The 21,096-nt window shown below is 36.4% G+C and overlaps 1 protein-coding gene across 1 annotated transcript; it reads left to right on the top strand.

Annotated features, from left to right (window-relative positions):
- The first annotated feature begins 15 nt into the window (after nucleotides 1-15).
- LOC117324517 (digestive organ expansion factor homolog) lies at nucleotides 16-18,409 on the top strand. Its single transcript, XM_033880420.1, is given in 23 exon segments — nucleotides 16-199; nucleotides 1,988-2,033; nucleotides 2,304-2,397; nucleotides 2,811-3,032; nucleotides 4,002-4,093; nucleotides 4,370-4,456; nucleotides 4,760-4,835; nucleotides 5,606-5,658; nucleotides 6,490-6,531; nucleotides 6,533-6,576; nucleotides 7,003-7,065; nucleotides 7,356-7,476; nucleotides 7,769-7,853; nucleotides 8,999-9,155; nucleotides 10,255-10,351; nucleotides 11,078-11,163; nucleotides 11,598-11,680; nucleotides 13,074-13,150; nucleotides 13,459-13,530; nucleotides 16,647-16,771; nucleotides 16,986-17,084; nucleotides 17,728-17,972; nucleotides 18,120-18,409. Coding segments are annotated over 22 exon segments (2,154 nt in total). The 5' UTR covers nucleotides 16-110; the 3' UTR covers nucleotide 17,972; nucleotides 18,120-18,409.
- The last annotated feature ends 2,687 nt before the right edge of the window (nucleotides 18,410-21,096 follow it).

Here is a 21,096-nt window from a genome sequence, read left to right on the forward strand (position 1 = left end):
CACTATTCTTGATGCATTTATGAAAGCTTGAACTTCATTGGTCAAGCCAGCAGTAACCTACCAATAGGAAACTTTTTCATATTATTACAAGTTGAAGAAAACAAACCAGCATGGGACCAAGACGGCATGGGCCCGGTGGAAAGAAAAGGAATAAAAAACAGAACAGGCCAGCTAAGAAGCGAAAAACGGAAATCAAAAGGTGAATAACAATCAAAATTTCACTTTGAAAAGACAGACATTCATATGCCTGTAATTATCATCATCGATGCTGCTGATATAACTAAACCAAAACGTCAGACTGCTGCATGCCACAGTTAGTTTGGTTTTGGTTTTATTGGTTTAACGTCCTATCAACAGCTAAGGTCGTTTAAGGACGGCCTCCCGTGCGTGTGATATGCATGCGTGTGGTGAGTGCGTATGTGTGTTTTGGGAGGCTGCGGTATGTTTGTGTTATGTCTCCTGGTGATAGGCCGGAACTTTTGCTGATTTATAGTGCTATCTCACTGAAGCATACTGCCGAAGACACCCAGCAGGACACCCCACCCATTCATATTATACTGACAACAGGCGAACCAGTCGTCCCACTCCTAATATGCTGAGCATTAAGCAGGAGTAGCAACTACCATTTTTAAAGACTCTGGTATGTCTCGGCCAGGGGACACAACCCAAAGCCTTCCTCACAGCGGCGAACGCTCAACTAAAGGCCAAAAGTGGGGCATTGTCAAGGGAGACATTAGGAAGAAAGCTGTTAAGAAAGAAGAGAAAAGATAAGATCCCAAATTACGATCATGCAATGGGGGCAGCAGGTACAATTCTTACGCCCTACCTGGGGGCAGCCACAGGTAGTCAACTAGTCAGTACAGTACCAAGGATACTGTAACCCGAAGTACACGAATTTCGAGCAATCAATTAGACATACTCTAAAGATGACAATATCAACTCTATTTCACAATACAACTATTTCACAATACAACAATAGATGTTACCCTTGGGCTACTTTAGATTTTGTTTGTTTTGTTCGAATTTCTAACACAGGAGTTTGACATTCTATCAATAAAAAAAATAATCCATAAAAAGATACCTTGGTGTTACTATGCTAGACCTAAGTCCTTTGATATATTATCAGATATTTACATTTTTGTTATTTGTCGAACTTCGGCGATATTAGCCTTCAAAGTCTTATATTATAGGACTACAGGGACCTTACACATTTGTTAAAAGTTTCTGTGCATACTGTCAAAATTGAGTTTGAAGTTCTATCAATAACTTACAAACAGGAGACAAAGGGAAACCATAACCGACGAATCACCTGATTGGATTGGTGTCAGAAATGGGATCCCCCAAGGGAGTGTATGTGGGCCTACACTCAACATCAATGACCATCTTGATGTTGTCCGAACTACTGTATGTTTGCCGACGACGCTAAAATCTCCTTGGCAGCCGACTCCCTCGATGACCAACATACTTTAACTGTCGACAATGAACTTAAATTCCGTTAACATGTAGAGAACTCTGCTAAAAAGCCAAACTGTGTATTGGGAGTAATAAGGAGAACCTTTAAGTTCATGGAAAAACAATGTTTACAAATCTGTACAAATCTCTGGTTTGGCCCCATCTAGAATACACAACACCAGCATAACTTAATATAAGGCCAAAACTTAGGCAGAATGGGTGTCAAGGGAGATGTAGGAATAAAAAGGTTGTTTAGTTTCTTTGAATTAAGAATAAGTCATTATACACATGATTAAGGACAAAATGACACATATGTGATTTAATAATGAACACTATAGTATAAAAATAGTCAGTATCCTGTTTCACAGACAAATGTCTTGTGAAATATTATTAACGAAAGCCTGATGATTGTTGTCTGTCGAAGAGAAATGCTGACAATAAGATAATGGGCCATTATTATAATTAAAACGTTCTGTGAATAGATATTATCATGTTTTATACTTTACCATTTTTATAATTTTTCCTTGTTTATTAGATCACTGCCACAAAAGCCAGTTGAAACCAGAGAGCCAGCAGATGAGGTATTTCGTCCATGTTTTAACTCATTTCGTATGGTAAAGATTAACTATGAATGAATGTACAGTTAGAATAAGGTATTTCAAGTGACACACTTGTGTTTTTTATTTACATTTTATGTGTCTTCTAGCATTTCACAATTCACATTGTATATAGCACCTGAACAAGTTGTAATAGCATGCTATTACCACCAGTATCATTAATAACATGTAAATCTACAGTGCAAAAATAATCAACTTATGAAACGCTTTGACTTTAAATTCTATTCACCACAGATACTAGAATCCAGTTCGTCTGAAAGCGAAGAGGAGATAAGTGATTACCAGAAACTCGTGTTCTCCATTAAGGCATCAGGAGCTGCAACAACAGGTATATTTTGTTCTCCACAATAAAACCACATTAGTATGCAAGGCTGTCGTAAATGTAACAAAATCACGACATTACACTAGCAATGAAATTTTGGTGCTGTGATCAAGTACATTTACATCTGAAACTTGCAATCAGATACGTGTATCGATCACAGCAGCATAAGGAGTACCGTGGTTCTTTTCCAGATTTTTTTATGTTCGTCTACTGATTTCGCCTTTTCAGGCTTCTTCAGGTCTTTCACCTGAATCCTAAAACTTGCAATAATACAAAGCGAGCATTCACTGATTAATATTTTGATCTAATAAATATATATGTCATAAAACTCCACACTATCAGTATATGATGCTGTATAATAGATATATATGTCATAAAACATTGGACTATTAGTATATGATGCTGTATATTTCTATCAGAAAAGGATGATTCAGAATCAGATGATGGAGAAGATGAGGAAGAGAATGATGAAGATGGAAGTGATGAAAGTGAAGTTGATGAAGATGATGAATCGGAGGAGGAAGATGAAGATAATGAGATGGATAGTAGTGCTGAGATGAACGGGAAAGACAGAACAATAGAAGAGGATGAAGTTATAGGGAGTGATGAAGACGAAGAACATTACCAAATGAAAGAGTCAGGTAAGAACTTTGTAGGTTGATTTTATTTAATAATTCTACTTGATCTTTTAAAAAACAGCCATCTTGAATTTAAGATAACATTCTTAATGTATAATGGGTAATGTTGGACGATTTAAACAACCATTTAGCATATGAAACCTGCAATAATTCAGATTGGAGGAAGGAACACATATACCTTCTGATTCAAAGTCATAGAGGGGTTATTACACGACAGGAATTTATATGAATTTATATCCTTACTTCTAAGCATGGGATTAAGCCAAGATAGATATGGCAATTCAGTGCCTGACTTAAACATCCATTCTAATTCAAAGTCTGTATTAGACACCCTTCCTGTTCAAAGTTTGTTGAGTCAAACATTCACAGAATTCAGATTAGTAAAACATAGATCCTGATCCAGAATCAGATCTTGAAATGCCTGCTCACTAGATGCTTATGAGTTTAGCACTCACAGAATTCAGATTAGTAAAACATCCTGAATCAGAATCAGATAATGAAATGCCTGCCCACTAGACACTGATTCATGAGTCAAACACTACAGGATTCAGATTAGTAAAACATTCTGACTCAGAATCATAATAATTACCCATGACAGATCTAGATGTTCATACATTTTATGTCACATGGGATGACGTAATCACCTTTTCACCTGCGTTATGCATTGTGCATCATAAACAATTTGCATTTTGACTTCTTCTTAATAACCAAGAGGCCCAAGGCCATGATATTGGGCGAGTAGCATGCTGGGATGAAGGGCTACCAAAGTTGTTGAAACAATTTACCTTGACCTGCTTTAAAGGTCACATGGGTCAAATATATAAAATTCTAAATTTAAAAACAAAATTATCAACTATCAGTGTGTATTTCAGAGCTCTTGTTTCTGTACACATTACCATATATTGTTAAATTTCATATCAATTAATTAATATCATTTAAGGTATTTAATTATTGCAATGGCATCTTATTCAGATCCATTCAGCATTCATTTTGAAAATGATAAAGAAGAAGATTTTATCACAGATTTGGAGAAGAAAGAATCGTGGAAAAAAACATCTGTAAAGGTATGGCAACATGTTCGTAGCTTTATTTCATTCACTCGTGGAATAATGTTGTTTACATTAAAATGTGATGTTAATATACATGTACCACTTAAATTCATGAAATGTATAAATATTCAAATTTATTATTGGATTAAGAAATTAAATCTGAAATGCAGGCTTGGTAAAATTTAATGTCAGCTTGGTATGTCTTACCAATTGTTCTTAAAATAACATTTCATTTCTTTTTTCTGATTTGAGTTCCTTTCAATGTGTATATTCCTGCTATTGTAACAATAGGTACCACATGTTGGCAGTGCCTCGGTGGCGTCCTCGACACACCAGTCCAAGATGATCTCCACAGACAGAGACCTGAAGAAACAATATGTAAGAATTAAAACTCTTTGTGTAGCCTCACTTGACCAAAATACCAAAGTCACCTTGACATATTTTTCTTAAATTTGTTCTTCTAAAGAATGATTTTTCACATTTGAACCAAACATATTTTATGGTATTTGAACTAAAATTGCTTCCCGATCCTGGAGAATCATCTTACTTCACTGTGATTATTTTTTTATATATCAATTTATTTCAAAGATTAATATCTATATATCAACCAATTCTTTTATTTTCTGTCTGGATAAAGTGCACATTTGAAGCATACAGAGAATTGACACTTTCCAATTTCAGGTGAAGTCCAAGCTGTGTACACAGGTGTTAGAGACCAATAAAAAATGCTGTAATGTTGAACAGGATCTCCGGGACTGTAAGTTTCAAAATTCTTAACGGATTCTGCTCCCCATGATTAACTTTTAAAGCTTTGAGAACATATCTATTAAACCTTCATTTTACTGCCTTTAGTCTTGGTGCACAGTACAGTATATATTTATATTATTTACATCTTGTCTGTCTTTATCAAAGTCCCAACACTTCATGACTAGCCTTAGGCCGGCACCTCTGGGTTGTGAGTTCGAAACCCACATGGGGCAGCTGCCTGGTACTGACCCTAGCGTGTGTTTTTTCTCTGGGTACTCCGGCTTTCCTCTACCTCCAAAACCAGACAAGCCCTTAAATGAGCTTGGCTGTTAATAGGACATTAAAGAAATTAAACCTCACTGTAAATGAATTAGCACATTTTCTGCAGATAAGCCCTGCTCACAAATAAGCTCCCCCTCTTCATTTTAAGATTGTTGACAAATAAGCCCTTCTCGACTTTAGGATAACTACGATACTGTTTACACCAATAAGCCCTTCTCAAGCTTTAGGATAGACACAATACTTTTTACACGATGAAATGAGGTTTGGCAGGTTGATAAAATTCTCTAAACAATGCTAACCTGCACCATATTTCATGTCAACTGAAATTATAATATACACATTCAAAATGGCATCAAAAGCTTCTTAAAAACAGTGGAACTAAAGCTATTCACATTAAAAATATTCAATACCTGTACCAACCATCTTATCTCATGTTTTATGTTGATGTCATATTTTTAATCAGTTCTCTCTAAAGAGGCCCAACATGTTTTGTTTTAGATCCATTGACTGGCTTCCAGGAAAACTTGTTCAGGATTATCAATAATTATCAGGTAAGATAATCAATGATTATCAGGTAAGATGATAATTCTACTTACCAGTATCTTGGACTGTTTTATATTATGGTTTAGTCTATACAATGTTTGTAATCTTTATATGTTTGATGTCTAATCTTTGTATGTTTGATGTCAGAGGTTTAATTTTTGCATTCTTTATCAATTAAAACTGAAAACTGTTTTGTTTTGATGTCTGTTTAGAATTGATGTGAACTTAACATATAGAGTAAATCAACATTTAAAACTTTGAACGTTTTTTGCTGGAAATTTCAGCAATTTATCATACAAAAGACACCATGTACATACTTCTAGACAAGTGTTAGCACTAGTAATGATGGTTAATGAGAGAGAAAGTTCAATAGGTCAAACATCTATGTTTCGTTACTAGGTTTCAGGATGTAGCAAGTGGCTTACAGAGCACACTTGATAAATTAAGCCAAAAAGTTAAGGATCAACTCCTGAAGGTATCAACCAATAGTATGATATACTATTTGTAAACCTGGGCGTTGTAGGTGCAACAGTTAGACATTAACATAATGCACTGAGATTCAATCATGGATCTAACTTCATTTAGTTTTTAGAAATCCTTTCTCCTCTTATAAGGCTATGGGCCCCACCATGGCAAGTTTCAAATTATTATTTACATTCTTTTAGTATAAGGAACTCAAACCACTAACACCATATCATATTCTATATCACTCCAATCATCAGGAGAAACACGATTTAGTTAACTGATTTTTATTTATTTATTGTTTTAACATGTTACCTGACTAGTTTTTATTTATTGTTTTAACATGTTACCTGACTGGTATTGTATGTGTGTTGCAGGATTTGTACCTACCTAACAGAACAATGTCTAATGGAGAACAGAATCCGGCTTGTCTATTGTCTTCATGCTCTTAACCACGTTCTCAAGTAAGTATAGTTATACACACAATTCCACGTGTTATACAGAGTGACAGTATTTGTTTATTTTAGTAGAGTAAGCTTTTCTGGAGATATTCTTAACTTATTTAAGATTTATCTTTATACAACTGAGTAGGAATTGTTACCAAGACACACAGAAGGTAGTCTTGTAGAGTTTGTGATGATTTAGTATTTAATGATAATTAAACTTTTAATACCTTCCCAAGTTCTCATATTAAAATTGTATGCCCCCGCCATCGCAATGCAATGTAGCTAGCTAATCTGAGGAACTGCTGATGCAATCCTCACCAAACTCTGTTTCGGGATGTGTCAAGTAGCAGTGAGAGCATTTATATGTTACAGACATTTTCTAGTTCAGTATATACATATTTTATTCTTTAATATAAGTTAATTTTTTCTGCTTTCATTTTAAAGGACAAGGAGTCGTGTCATTGCCCATAATACTAAACTGAAGAAACGAGATGATGACCAAACAGAGTATGTATTAGTGGTAAAAATTACAACAGCATAATATTATTTACAAGTCATTAAAAAAGAAAAATATTCCAATTTAAAACGAAGGGTCTAATTAAATAAATTTAATAAAAAGGAAGGAGATGAATTACTCAAATATGTCAATATTACAAATTTGAAATGAAAAAGTTTGCATGTTTCTATATCTGTTTCCTATATAATTGATGGGATTGTTTAATCAGTCACATACATGTGTATGTATAAGAAATATGAACCTTCCAGTGTCATATGATGGCTGTGTTTATAATGTGTAGTTCCAGTGATTACCGAGACCAGGGCCTCACCCGACCTAAAGTCCTCATAGTTCTACCGTTCAGAGAGGCTGCCCTTCGTGTCGTCCAGATGATGACCAGTCTGTTGATGCCAAAGGATCAGGTAACATTTGTTTATTACCTGCATGATGAAAAAAAGTGAAGAAAAAAAACTATTATACAAATGCATATTTAATCTTTTGAAGTTATTTTTTGTGTTGTCGTAATACCTGGTAGTTAATATTTACATAGCATAAAAGTTCAACTCTGGAAAAATTTGTCAGACTAATTCTACTAGTGGTACAGTACTTCAGTTTGATGTGGTAAGATTTCTCTCCTGATTGCAATGTTCGGGGAGGACAGGAAAACCAGTGTTAGGAATGGCCAAGTAATCAAGTGATTTGTTCTAATTTCAGAAACATGTAGTTGGTAATAAGAAAAGGTTCCATTCAGAATACACGGAACTAGATAAAGACATCAAGAAACCAGCAAACAAGCCAGGTAAGTTTGAAAGTACATAAATACCTATCTTAAACAACAAGCCAGGTAAGTTTGAAAGTACATACCTACCTATCTTAAACAACAATCCAGGTAAGTTTGAAAGTACATAAATACCTATCTTAAACACAAGTCAGGTAAGTTTGAAAGTACATACACACCTATCTTAAAAACAATCCAGGTAAGTTTGAAAGTACATACATATCTATCTTAAACAACAATCCAGGTAAGTTTGAAAGTACATACATATCTATCTTTTCATAATACGTTTTGATAGCAAATTTTCTTGCATTTTAATGAAAAGTAGCAAATCATCTCTCATGTGAGTTCAAATTTTAACCTCTTAGGGTTCAAACTGTAATTACTGTAGATATGTCTATTTTCTCATTATACAAACTTCATAACTGATTATGTTGCAATGCTCTGTAAAAGGGATTTAGCCTAATACCTAGGTAGGTAATTCTCTGTAAAAGGGATTTAGCCTAATACCTAGGTAGGTAATTCTCTGTAAAAGGGATTTAGCCTAATACCTAGGTAGGTAATTCTCTGTAAAAGGGATTTAGCGTAGGTAATTCTCTGTAAAAGGGATTTAGCCTAATACTAGGTAGGTAATTCTCTGTAAAAGGGATTTAGCCTAATACTAGGTAGGTAATTCTCTGTAAAAGGGATTTAGCCTAATACTAGGTAGGTAATTCTCTGTAAAAGGGATTTAGCCTAATACTAGGTAGGTAATTCTCTGTAAAAGGGATTTAGCCTAATACTAGGTAGGTAATTCTCTGTAAAAGGGATTTAGCCTAATACTAGGTAGGTGATTCTCTGTAAAAGGGATTTAGCCTAATATTAAGTAGGTGATTCTCTGTAAAAGGGATTTAGCCTAATATTAAGTAGGTGATTCTCTGTAAAAGGGATTTAGCCTAATACTAGGTAGGTAATTCTCTGTAAAAGGGATTTAGCCTAATACTAGGTAGGTTATTCTCTGTAAATGGGATTTAGCCTAATACTAGGTAGGTACTTCTCTGTAAAACCTTCTCTTTCATGTGGATCAAGGATTTATCCAGGCTTTATGATCATTGCTGCCTGAAAATCTTGTACAAATGGAGAATATTGAACTGTACATGTATTTGTTATCTTTTAACTGTTCATTTCAGCTGAATATGATGAAATATTTGCTGGAAATATTGATGATCATTTCCGAATAGGAATTGGTGTGGCCAAAAATACCCTCAAACTGTATTCACCGTTCTACAGTTCTGATATAATCCTGGCTTCACCCCTTGGACTACGCACAGTGATTGGAGTGGAGGGGTGAGTCGAATCATGATTAAAAATGTCTAAATAATTTGTTGTCAGTCAGTCCTTTGATTCGAAGTACAGAAATTGTCGAGACTGCCGTGTCTAGTCATAATAATGAAACCTTTCTTCAAAACACTTGGGATCAGAGATTACTGCTGGTTACTGGTTAATTTCCAATTGAACAGGTTCTAATTCCAAAACTGTATAGGAAATACAAATATAGATTAATATCCTTTCTAGTGTAATTTACACACTTGCACTGTAGTTTATTACTAGCCCTCCACTTCTGGGTTTCAAGTTCAAATGCCTGGTACTGACCATAGCTTGGTGGTTTTTATGCGCCTGTCAACGACGGCTCATATTATGATATACCCTGCGCTGTTCGTATGTCTGTCCGTACAAATGTACGTCCGTTTTGTTTGGATTATTTTGTTTAACGTCCTATTAACAGCCAGGGTCATTTAAGGACGTTACAGGCATAGGAGGTTGAGGAAGCCAGAGTACCCAGAGAAAACCACCGGCCTACAGTCAGTACCTGGCAACTGCCCCACGTAGGTTTGAATTTGCAACCCAGAGGTGGAGGGCTAGTGATAAAGCGTCGGGACACCTTAACCACTCGGCCACCGCGGCCGTTAACTTTTCCTTGTTAGCACTCTCTAGCCTTTATTTATCAACAGATTTATATGAAACTTGCTACGAATATTCTATACCACAATAGCTCTAAGGGGTCCGTGTTACAGAATTATTGATTATTTTTATACCAGAGTTATGCCCCTTTAATTGCCAAATTGTGGGCATTGTATAGAAAATGCAAGTTTTCTATTTCTTATTCAATTCCTTTAAGATTGTGTTCACTACAACAAGAAGCAATTATGTTCATTATATATCAGGGTTTTTTATACGTCCGTCAAGGACACTACATTTTCCTGTAGGGCGTATCATGCTCCCGCTTGAGGAGCTCTTGTTCTCCGGGTACTCTGGCTTTCCTCCACTTCCAAAACCAGGCACGTCCTTAAATGAACCAAAAATTGCATTTATTTCTTTTAGATTATTCAAAGTTATTTGTTTGACTGTTGGTACATGTTTAGGCATATATATGTTTTCATTTCAGAGATAAGGAACGTGACTATGACTTCTTGAATTCCATCGAGATTCTCATATTTGATCAAGCTGACATTTTCTTGATGCAGAACTGGGATCATATAACAGTAAGAGTGAATTATAAGACAGTATTTATCTGAAATATTATATATATACCAAACTTTTATTGAAATATGGCAAAACAAAAGCTCAAATTGAGTGGGTAAGGAATTATTAGGTACACAGCCATTTGCTTTTTCTTTGGCAGGGAATTATCTTGTTAACATTAAAATCTGTGACGATTTGTACCAACTTGATAGTTTCAATGAGTTTGTTAACATTAAAATCTGTGACGATTTGTACCAACTTGATAGTTTCAGTGAGTTTGTTAACATTAAAATCTGTGACGATTTATACCAACTTGATAGTTTCAGTGAGTTTGTTGACATTAAAATCTGTGACGATTTCTACCAACTTGATAGTTTCAGTGAGTTTGTAAACATTAAAATCTGTGACGATTTATACCAACTTGATAGTTTCAGTGAGTTTGTTAACATTAAAATCTGTAACGATTTGTACCAACTTGATAGTTTCAGTGAGTTTGTTGACATTAAAATCTGTGACGATTTGTACCAACTTGATAGTTTCAGTGAGTTTGTTAACATTAAAATCTGTGACGATTTGTACCAACTTGATAGTTTCAATGAGTTTGTTAACATTAAATCTGTGATGATTTGTACCAACTTGATAGTTTCAGTGAGTTTGTTGACATTGACTGTTACTGTATAATAATATAAATCCTACAGAATTGTAAGCCAAGGATCAACATCCTACTCATGTGAGATTTGTTGCAGCACCTGATGAAGCACCTCCACCTCCAACCATCCGATGCCCACGGTGTGGACTTCTCCCGAGTCAGGATGTGGACAGTTAATGGCTGGTATGCTTTCGTCTTTGTTTTCATCTCAGAAAATGTTCTTCCATTACTGGGCTTACTTGATTCATAGCTCCCGATTTACCTAACACGTTATTGTTTTCATCTCAGAAAATGTTCATCCATTATTTGGTTTACTCGATACATAGTGCCCAATTTACCTAATACATTATTGTTTTTATCTCAGATAATGTTCTTCCATTATTGGTTTTAATTGAGTCATAGGTCTCGATTTACCTAACACATTATCGTTTGTGTGGAACTGATCAAATACTTTCATTGATTCCATATGACATGTGCAGCTTCCAGTTTGCCATTGCCAGTCAAAATTTCTGTTTCTATGACTAAAAGTAACTGAAGAGAAATTATCCTTTGGATAGAAAATAATGTTTTGTTTAACCTTCCTTTGTTTTATTTTCATATTGTGAAAATATTTTCAGGTCCAAGTTTTACAGACAGACTTTGATGTTCAGCTCTGTGGCAGCTCCTCAGATAAATGCCATCCTCAATAGACACTGTGGCAGTATCCTTTTTCAACAGACAATAATTAATGACATAAATATCAAATCAAACAATGATTCCGTAAGGCGGACATGATTATCTCCCTTGATGTCACAGCTTTTATATTTGTAGAATCCAACATATACAATGTTCTGTCAGAAGGGGAGCTCCATGTTTTACTTTACAGTACTTTTACAGAGGCAGCTTCATTCAAAGTGTTACATCTCATTGATCTTTTTTCTCTAGTACACCAGATTTTAAGTTAGGGACTGTAAGTCTTCAAGATGTGTTCATCAAACCTTTTTCCCATTATCCTTTCCCATACATTCCAACGTTTTCCCATTGTCCTTTCCCATACATTCCAACGTTTTCCCATTGCCCTTTCCCATACATTCCAACGTTTTCCCATTGCCCTTTCCCATACATTCCAACGTTGTCCCATTGTCCTTCCCATACATTCCAACGTTTTCTCATTGCCCTTTCCCATACATTCCAACGTTTTTCCATTGCCCTTTCCCATACATTCCAACATTTTCCCATTGTCCTTTCCCAAACATTCCAACGTTTTCCCGTTGTTCTTTCCCGTACATTCCAACGTTTTCCCGTTGTTCTTTCCCATACATTCCAACGTTTTCCCATTGTCCTTTCCCATACATTCCAACGTTTTCCCGTTGTCCTTTCCCATACATTCCAACGTTTTCCCGTTGTCCTTCCCCATACATTCCAACATTTTCCCATTGTCCTTTCCCAAACATTCCAACGTTTTCCCATTGTCCTTTCCCAAACATTCCAACGTTTTCCCATTGTCCTTTCCCATACATTCCAACGTTTTCCCATTGTCCTTTCCCATACATTCCAACGTTTTCCCATTGCCCTTTCCCAAACATTCCAACGTTTTCCCATTGCCCTTCCCCATACATTCCAACGTTTTCCCATTGCTCTTTCCCATACATTCCAATGTTTTCCCATTGTCCTTTCTTATACATTCCAACGTTTTCCCATTGTCCTTTCCCATACATTCCAACGTTTTCCCGTTGTTCTTTCCCATACATTCCAACGTTTTCCCATTGCCCTTTCCCATACATTCCAACGTTTTCCCATTGTCCTTTCCCATACATTCCAACGTTTTCCCGTTGTCCTTTCCCATACATTCCAACGTTTTCCCATTGTCCTTTCCCATACATTCCAACGTTGTCCCATTGTCGTTTGACACTTTATTGGCACTTTGTGTCAGTTTGAGTTCATTCTTTTTATCCTCTTTTGACACAATATTTGAGTATATATTTTTTACACAAAAAGCCAGTGTTTGGTAATGATCCCACCACTCATGTTTTTATAGTGTTAATTACACACGAAACATTTAATTTTTATTCAATAGCTAAAATTAGTAGAAAAATGGACTTAACAGATTACAGATTATGCAGGCAAGGTGATGGTGACACGCCCCGACACCAGTGGGGCAATCTGTCAGATTGTTTTACAGCTCCCTCAGGTACAGATAAGGGTCTGGAATAAAGCTTTTCTCCAGTAAGGGGGAGGTTTAACCTGTTTTAATATCAATATAAACTTTAAAGTAGCATTGCTCTGGAGGGAAAAATGTTCACCAACAATTTGATTCCACGGAGACTTTGTGTCTGGGATTATTTTTCATACCTGGATACAATGTAATACTGTGAATGGCTAGGAACTATACAGACGGATACTGCATGTTTTCAATAAGACATTTAATTGGTAATTGTCTCTTGAAAAATCAAATAACAATGTAACATGATTTCTTTTTTAAATCATTTATTTCGACAGACCTACCATAAAGTGAAGACTTCCAGTTATGCTTCGGCAGCTGATGACAGATTTGAATTCTTCATCAAGAAGGTAATTATTAATATGTTTACTAGCAGTGGTAGGATTGATATAAAGTAACACATTTTAATGTCAGTGATTTAGCAGGCCAGACTCAATGGACCTTTTATTTCTTACATTTTACAGAGATGTTCAACACCTGTCAAACTATTTTGATAACAAAATTCTCATGAGTTCTGTTCAATTAGTGATTTATGTTCAGCACCTAAGTCGAATCTGTCCAAACGACCATCTCTATTTAGTGACCTTCTGTTCTAAGCGACCATTTTAATTCCTCCCGAGCATTTTCGCTGTATATTTAAACTCTATTAAGCGACCCTCTGTTTACGCGACCAGCGACCACAATTTTTCGTTCCCGTGATAACAATAACTCTCCAATAAGCGACCAGAAGTCTCTAAAATGCCTTAAATTACCATTTTCGCCTTTATAACACCCAAGTAATTTTACTTTTCGTGCAAAATGATGGGAGAGGAGGCGAAGAAACGGTCTAGAATTCTGACGATTTTCTGACATTTTGTATATGATATATCAATTTGCATGCGAAATATAACAATGAAGGAATGCATAAACAGTTAACTTACTGTTAAATCGTGATTTGTTATCTTTTTTGAGACATTAAAACAGATATTTGCCAGTGAAAAAGTCGCCGTTTTTAAAGTAGGAAATGCAGGAACGTAAATAATAAGCGGAGCGGATATCCAGACCAAGATTTCAGGAAATAAAAAAACATATATAAATAATTTGAAAGTAATCTAATTAACCAATGAAATTTATTTCTCATGTTAAATCGATGTATTTTGCTATGCTGAAAGAATTTCAAAAAATACATATAATGATGAAAAATTAGCACAGTAATAATTATAAAAAAAAATTAAAATAAAAAAATAAAACTTTGTTTTGTTTTATTCAAAGTGATGGTTCATTTTTCATATATATTATAAATCATTATTGCCAATTTATAAAGTGAATAAAAAGCTTATGAACAATTATTAAATTTAAGATACCATCTCTGTTAAGAGACCACTCTCCATTAAGAGACCATTTTTAGCCCACCATCATCAGATGGTGGGCTATTCAAATCGCCCTGCGTCCGTGGTCCGTCGTCCGTCCGTCCGTCCGTCCCTCCGTCCGTCCGTAAACAATTCTTGTTATCGCTAATCCTCAGAAAGTACTGAAGGGATCTTTCTCAAATTTCATATGTGGGTTTCCCTTGGTGCCTAGTTATGCATATTGCATTTTGAGACCAATCGGAAAACAACATGGCCGACAGGCAGCCATCTTGGATTTTGACAATTGAAGTTTGTTATCGCTATTTCTGAGAAAGTACTGAAGGTATCTTTCTCAAATTTCATATGTAAGCTCCCCTTGGTGCCTAGTTATGCATATTGCATTTTGAGACCAATCGGAAAACAACATGGCCGACAGGCAGCCATCTTGGATTTTGACAATTGAAGTTTGTTATCGCTATTTCTGAGAAAGTACTGAAGGGATCTTTCTCAAATTTCACATGTAGGCTCCCCTTGGGGCCTAGTTATGCATATTGCATTTTGAGACCAATCGGAAAACAACATGGCCGACAGGCAGCCATCTTGGATTTTGACAATTGAAGTTTGTTATCGCTATTTCTGAGAAAGTACTGAAGGTATCTTTCTCAAATTTCATATGTAAGCTCCCCTTGGTGCCTAGTTATGCATATTGCATTTTGAGACCAATCGGAAAACAACATGGCCGACAGGCAGCCATCTTGGATTTTGACAATTGAAGTTTGTTATCGCTATTGCTGAGAAAGTACTGAAGAGATCTTTCTCAAATTTCACATGTAGGCTCCCCTTGGTGCCTAGTTATGCATATTGCATTTTGAGACCAATCGGAAAACAACATGGCCGACAGGCAGCCATCTTGGATTTTGATAATTGAAGTTTGTTATCGCTATTTCTGAGAAAGTACTGAAGGGATCTTTCTCAAATTTCATATGTAGGTTTCCCTTGGTGCCTAGTTGTGCATGTTGCATTTTGAGACCAATCGGAAAACAACATGGCCGACAGGCAGCCATCTTGAATTTTGACAATTGAAGTTTGTTATCGCTATTTCTGAGAAAGTACTGAAGGGATCTTTCTCAAATTTCATATGTAGGTTCCCCTTTGTGCCTAGTTATGCATATTGCATTTTGAGACCTATCGGAAAACAACATGGCCAACAGGCAGCCATCTTGGATTTTGACAATTGAAGTTTGTTATCGCTATTTCTGAGAAAGTACTGAAGGGATCTTTCTCAAACATTTTTGAAAGTTCTCCTTGGTCTGTAGTTCTGCATATTGCATCTAATTCTTGGGACCAATAGGAAAACAACATGGCCGACAGGCAGCCATCTTTGATTTTGACAATTGAAGTTTGTTATCGCTATTTATCAGAAATTGCTGAAGGGATCTTTGTGAAATTTCATTTGTAGGTTGCCCTCTGTGCCTAGTTATGCATATTGGATTTTGAGACCAGTCAGAAAACAACCTGCCCGACAGGCAGCTATCTTGTATTTTGACAATTGAAGTTTGTTATCGCTATTTTACAGAAGGTAATGAAGGGATCTTTCTCATATTTCATATGTAGGTTCCCCTTGGTCCCTGGTGTTGCATTTTGGGACCAATCCGAAAACAACAGACAGCCATTATCGCTAAATCTTAAATTTTATATATAGGTTCCCCTTGTTTGAAAAGTACTAGAGGGCTGTTTCTGAATTTACACAGATTAGTAAGACTTAGAGGAAGGGAAAAGTAGAGAAAAGATCAATCTGACATGGAACCTATAAAGATCATTCAATGGTGGGCGCCAAGATCCCTCTGGGATCTCTTGTTCAACTTCCCTTGAGTGGTCGCTTAATACAGATTCCACTGTACATTACTTGAGAGTTTCGAATTGGTTGAATTTAGTGAGGTGTATTTATATGTTGAATTATCTCCCCTTTCCTGTGTTGACGATATCAGTATATCCTGTTTGTTTCACTAGTGAGGTATATTTATATGTTGAATTATCTCCCCTTTCCTGTGTTGACAATATTGGTATCACTAGTGAGATGTATTTATATGTTGAATTATCTCCCCTTTCCTGTGTTGACGATATTGGTGTATTCCTAGATCCTGCCTCATCAGAAGGAAGCCCTGAAAGCACAGACTCTTCTTTTCATACCTTCCTATTTCGACTTTGTCAGACTTCGTAACCACTTTGTCCGAGAAGATTTAGACTTTTCACAGATCTGCGAGTGAGTATTAGAAAAAGTTCAGTTTTAGCCTGATTTACCATTATAGTCCATACATAATGAAATAGAAACCCGCCGAGGTTAATGTGAAAATACTCTGCCATGTAACAAGTACATATTTTAATTTAAAGCAGTTTTCAGTATCTACAATATCGTCTTTAACATATTTAACCTTGGTAGTCTTGTGCTAATCCATAACACATTTTATGTTTTAAAGGTATTCTAGTGACAAAAACAACTCTCGATCCAGAAGTTATTTCTTCCATGGAAATGCACACTTTCTGTTATACACTGAGAGAGCACATTTCTTTAAGAGGTAAGTAAAGCCAGAAGGTGACAAAAAATGTTATCATCATCAGCCTTCTTATTGAAAGATATTTTTTTCGAAAATCAGGCAAACACTGCCCATCATTGACTTTAAAATCAGATTGGTACGAAGTTGTACAAGTGTACACAATGGCTCCCAGTTTAAATGTTACCAAGGGGAGAAGTACACAATGGCTCCCAGTGTAAATGTTACCAGGGGGAGAACAAGTGTACACAATGGCTCCCAGTGTAAATGTTACCAAGGGGAGAATAAGTGTACACAATGGCTCCCAGTGTAAATGTTACCAAGGGGAGAACAAGTGTACACAATGAACAAGGATAGAATAAAATTGGAAAAATAAACTCCTTATACCTCCTTATACTCCTTAAAATAATAAATGTTATCCCAGCGTGCTATTTTAATGGCCCGCCGTGAAGGAGGGGGGGTGTAGTGAGACCCATGTCCGTCGCACCGCGTCCCTCCCGATGCAATGTAATTAATCTCAGGACTCAGGAACTACTGATATTTTGAGGTGTCAAGTGACAGAAGGGACATTTCGGTCTTGACATTTTCTAGTTTAAATATGCATTTTTAAAGACTTTCAAATTAACGGTATAAACTTCATAATAAAGTCACAAATTTTGTTTTTCAGGTTCAAGTTGCGTGGTGTCCGCCACATCGTGTTCTACGAGTTGCCTACTTATCCACACTATTACAGTGAGTTGTGTAACATGATCGTGGACTCGCGTAGTCTCAAGGACACGTGTACCTGTACTACATTGTACACACCGTATGACGCCCAGAAACTCGCCGAGGTTGTCGGCACCAACAGGACTTCTATCATGATAAACTCCAGTAAAACTACGCACATGTTTGTAACAGGGGAAAATACGTGACATCACATTAACTACGCACATGTTTGTAACGGGGGAAAATACGTGACATCATGTTAACTCGTCAGTCAGGATATTTTATTCAGTACGAAGTTTGTGACATCACATTAACTCGTCGGGCAGGACATCATATTCCTACGAAGCTTGTGACATCACATTAACTCGTAGGTCAGGACATCTTATTCAGTACGAAGTTTGTGACATCACATTAACTCGTCGGTCAGGACATCTTATTCAGTACGAAGTTTGTGACATCACATTAACTCGTCGGTCAGGACATCTTATTCAGTACGAAGTTTGTGACATCACATTAACTTGTCGGTCAGGACATCTTATTCAGTACGAAGTTTGTGACATCACATTAACTCGTCGGGCAGGACATCATATTCAGTACGAAGTTTGTGACATCACATTAACTCGTCGGGCAGGACATCATATTCCTACGAAGCTTGTGACATCACATTAACTCGTAGGTCAGGACATCTTATTCAGTACGAAGTTTGTGACATCACATTAACTCGTCGGTCAGGACATCTTATTCAGTACGAAGTTTGTGACATCACATTAACTCGTCGGTCAGGACATCTTATTCAGTACGAAGTTTGTGACATCACATTAACTTGTCGGTCAGGACATCTTATTCAGTACGAAGTTTGTGACATCACATTAACTCGTCGGGCAGGACATCATATTCAGTACGAAGTTTGTGACATCACATTAACTCGTCGGGCAGGACATCATATTCAGTATGAAGTGTGTGACATCACATTAACTCGTCGGTCAGAACATAATATTCAGTACGAAATTGTGACATCACATTAACTCGTCGGTCAGGACATCTTATTCAGTACGAAGTTTGTGACATCACATTAACTCGTCGGGCAGAACATCATATTTAGTACGAAGTTTGTGACATCACATTAACTCGTCGGTCAGGACATCATGTTCAGTACGAAGTTTGTGACATCACATTAACTCATCGGTCAGGACATCATATTCAGTACGAAGTTTCAACAAGTGGTACTGACAGGTGTATTTTTACAGATATTAGTTTTGTGCCTGTTTTGTTATTTCCAAAGAACTATAATTTTTACAAATTTCTGTAAGATGCGTTATATATATTTGACGGGAAATGTTTTTAAATTGCTATCAGCAAGATAATTCCTAAACAAGATTCTATGCCAGATTTTACTTGTTTTAGGTAATTATAAACAGCTTTCAAAATGAAACATTTTAAATGTTATTTTAATAAATCTTTGGATTCATTTAAATAACATTTAAATTTAGATTGCAAAGGTTGTTGGTATTCAGACAAATTCAGGTACCCACTTTATTGATTTTATCATGAAATATCAATTTGTAAAATGATAATACATTGTACATGTAGCTGTGCCAAGTTACTTGTTAAAACTGTTATCTTGTTGTCAGAGAATATCATATGAATGAACTGTTATAGATAATTTCGTTTGAAATAAGTTTCATTTTTAGCCCACCATCATCAGATGGTGGGCTATTCAAATCGCCTTGCGTCCGTGGTCCGTGGTCCGTCCGTAAACAATTCTTGTTATCGCTATTTCTGAGAAAGTACTGAAGGGATCTTTCTCAAATTTCATATGTAGGTTCCCCTTGGTGCCTAGTTATGCATATTCCATTTTGGGACCGATCGGAAAACAACATGGCCGACAGGCAGCCATCTTGGATTTTGACAATTGAAGTTTTTTATCGCTATTTCTGAGAAAGTATTGAAGGGATCTTTCTCAAATTTCATATGTAGGCTCCCCTTGGTGCCTAGTTATGCATATTGCATTTTGGGACCGATCAGAAAACAACATGGCCGACAGGCAGCCATCTTGGATTTTGACCATTGAAGTTTGTTATCGCTATTTCTGAGAAAGTACTGAAGGGATCTTTCTCAAATTTCATATGTAGGTTCCCCTTGGTGCCTAGTTATGCATATTGCATTTTGGGACCAATCGAAAAACAACATGGCCGACAGGCAGCCATCTTGGATTTTGACAATTGAAGTTTGTTATCGCTATTTCTGAGAAAGTACTAAAGGGATCTTTCTCAAATTTCATATGTAGGTTCCCCTTGGTACCTAGTTATGCATATTGCATTTTAGGACCGATTGGAAAACAACATGGCCGACAGGCAGCCATCTTGGATTTTGACAATTGAAGTTTGTTATCGCTCTTTCTGAGAAAGTACTGAAGGGATCTTTCTCAAATTATATATGTAGGTTCCCCTCGGTGTCTAGTTATGCATATTGCATTTTGGGACTGATCAGAAAACAACATGGCCGACAGGCAGCCAACTTGGATTTTGAACATTTAAGTTTTTTATCGCTATTTCTGAGAAAGTACTGAAGGGATCTTTCTCAAATTTCTTATGTAGGTTCCCCTTTGTCCGTCATATTGCATTTTTGGACCAATCTGAAAACATTGTCGAAAGACAACCAATATTACTAAATCTTAAATTTCATATATAAGTTTCCCTTGTTTAAAAAGCACTGGAGGGATGTTTCTCAATTTATACAGATTAGTAAGAGGAAGGGAGAAAAGATCAATCTGACATGGAACCTATAAAGATCATTCAATGGTGGGCGCCAAGATCCCTCTGGGATCTCTTGTTATTTGTCTGAAAATGATTTGGTGTTTGAATGGGTTACATTAAAGTATTTGAAAAAAATTACAGAATTTTTCCTTTCACTACAGATTGTCAACTGTCATTTTAAATTCTCCAATAATGTATGCATAATTACTCATTTTAATTAAGTAGACAGAGCATATATTCATGTAACATGTAATTCAAGGGAGAACACGAAAAATGAATCTTATCCATGGTGACTGAAAAAAAAATTGTCCCTTTTATGGTGGCTACTATTTGAATGAAATCCCTGGTTTTGTCGATCCCTGTTTGGTGAACCAGTCCTCTCATTGGGTAGATGTATCCAGCAGTGTAACAGTATTGACTCAAGGGCGATAACTCGTAGAGGCTTAGTCAATACTGTTACACGCAGGAGGACTCCAGACACATCTTATGCATGGGAGGGGGGGGGGGGGGGGGGGGGGGGGTGCTGGAGGAAATTTTAATGATTTTATGGGGAATCTCTCGACAATCCCGGTACG

Source organism: Pecten maximus, chromosome 3 (assembly GCF_902652985.1).
Source record: "Pecten maximus chromosome 3, xPecMax1.1, whole genome shotgun sequence".
Lineage (NCBI taxonomy): Eukaryota > Metazoa > Mollusca > Bivalvia > Pectinida > Pectinidae > Pecten > Pecten maximus.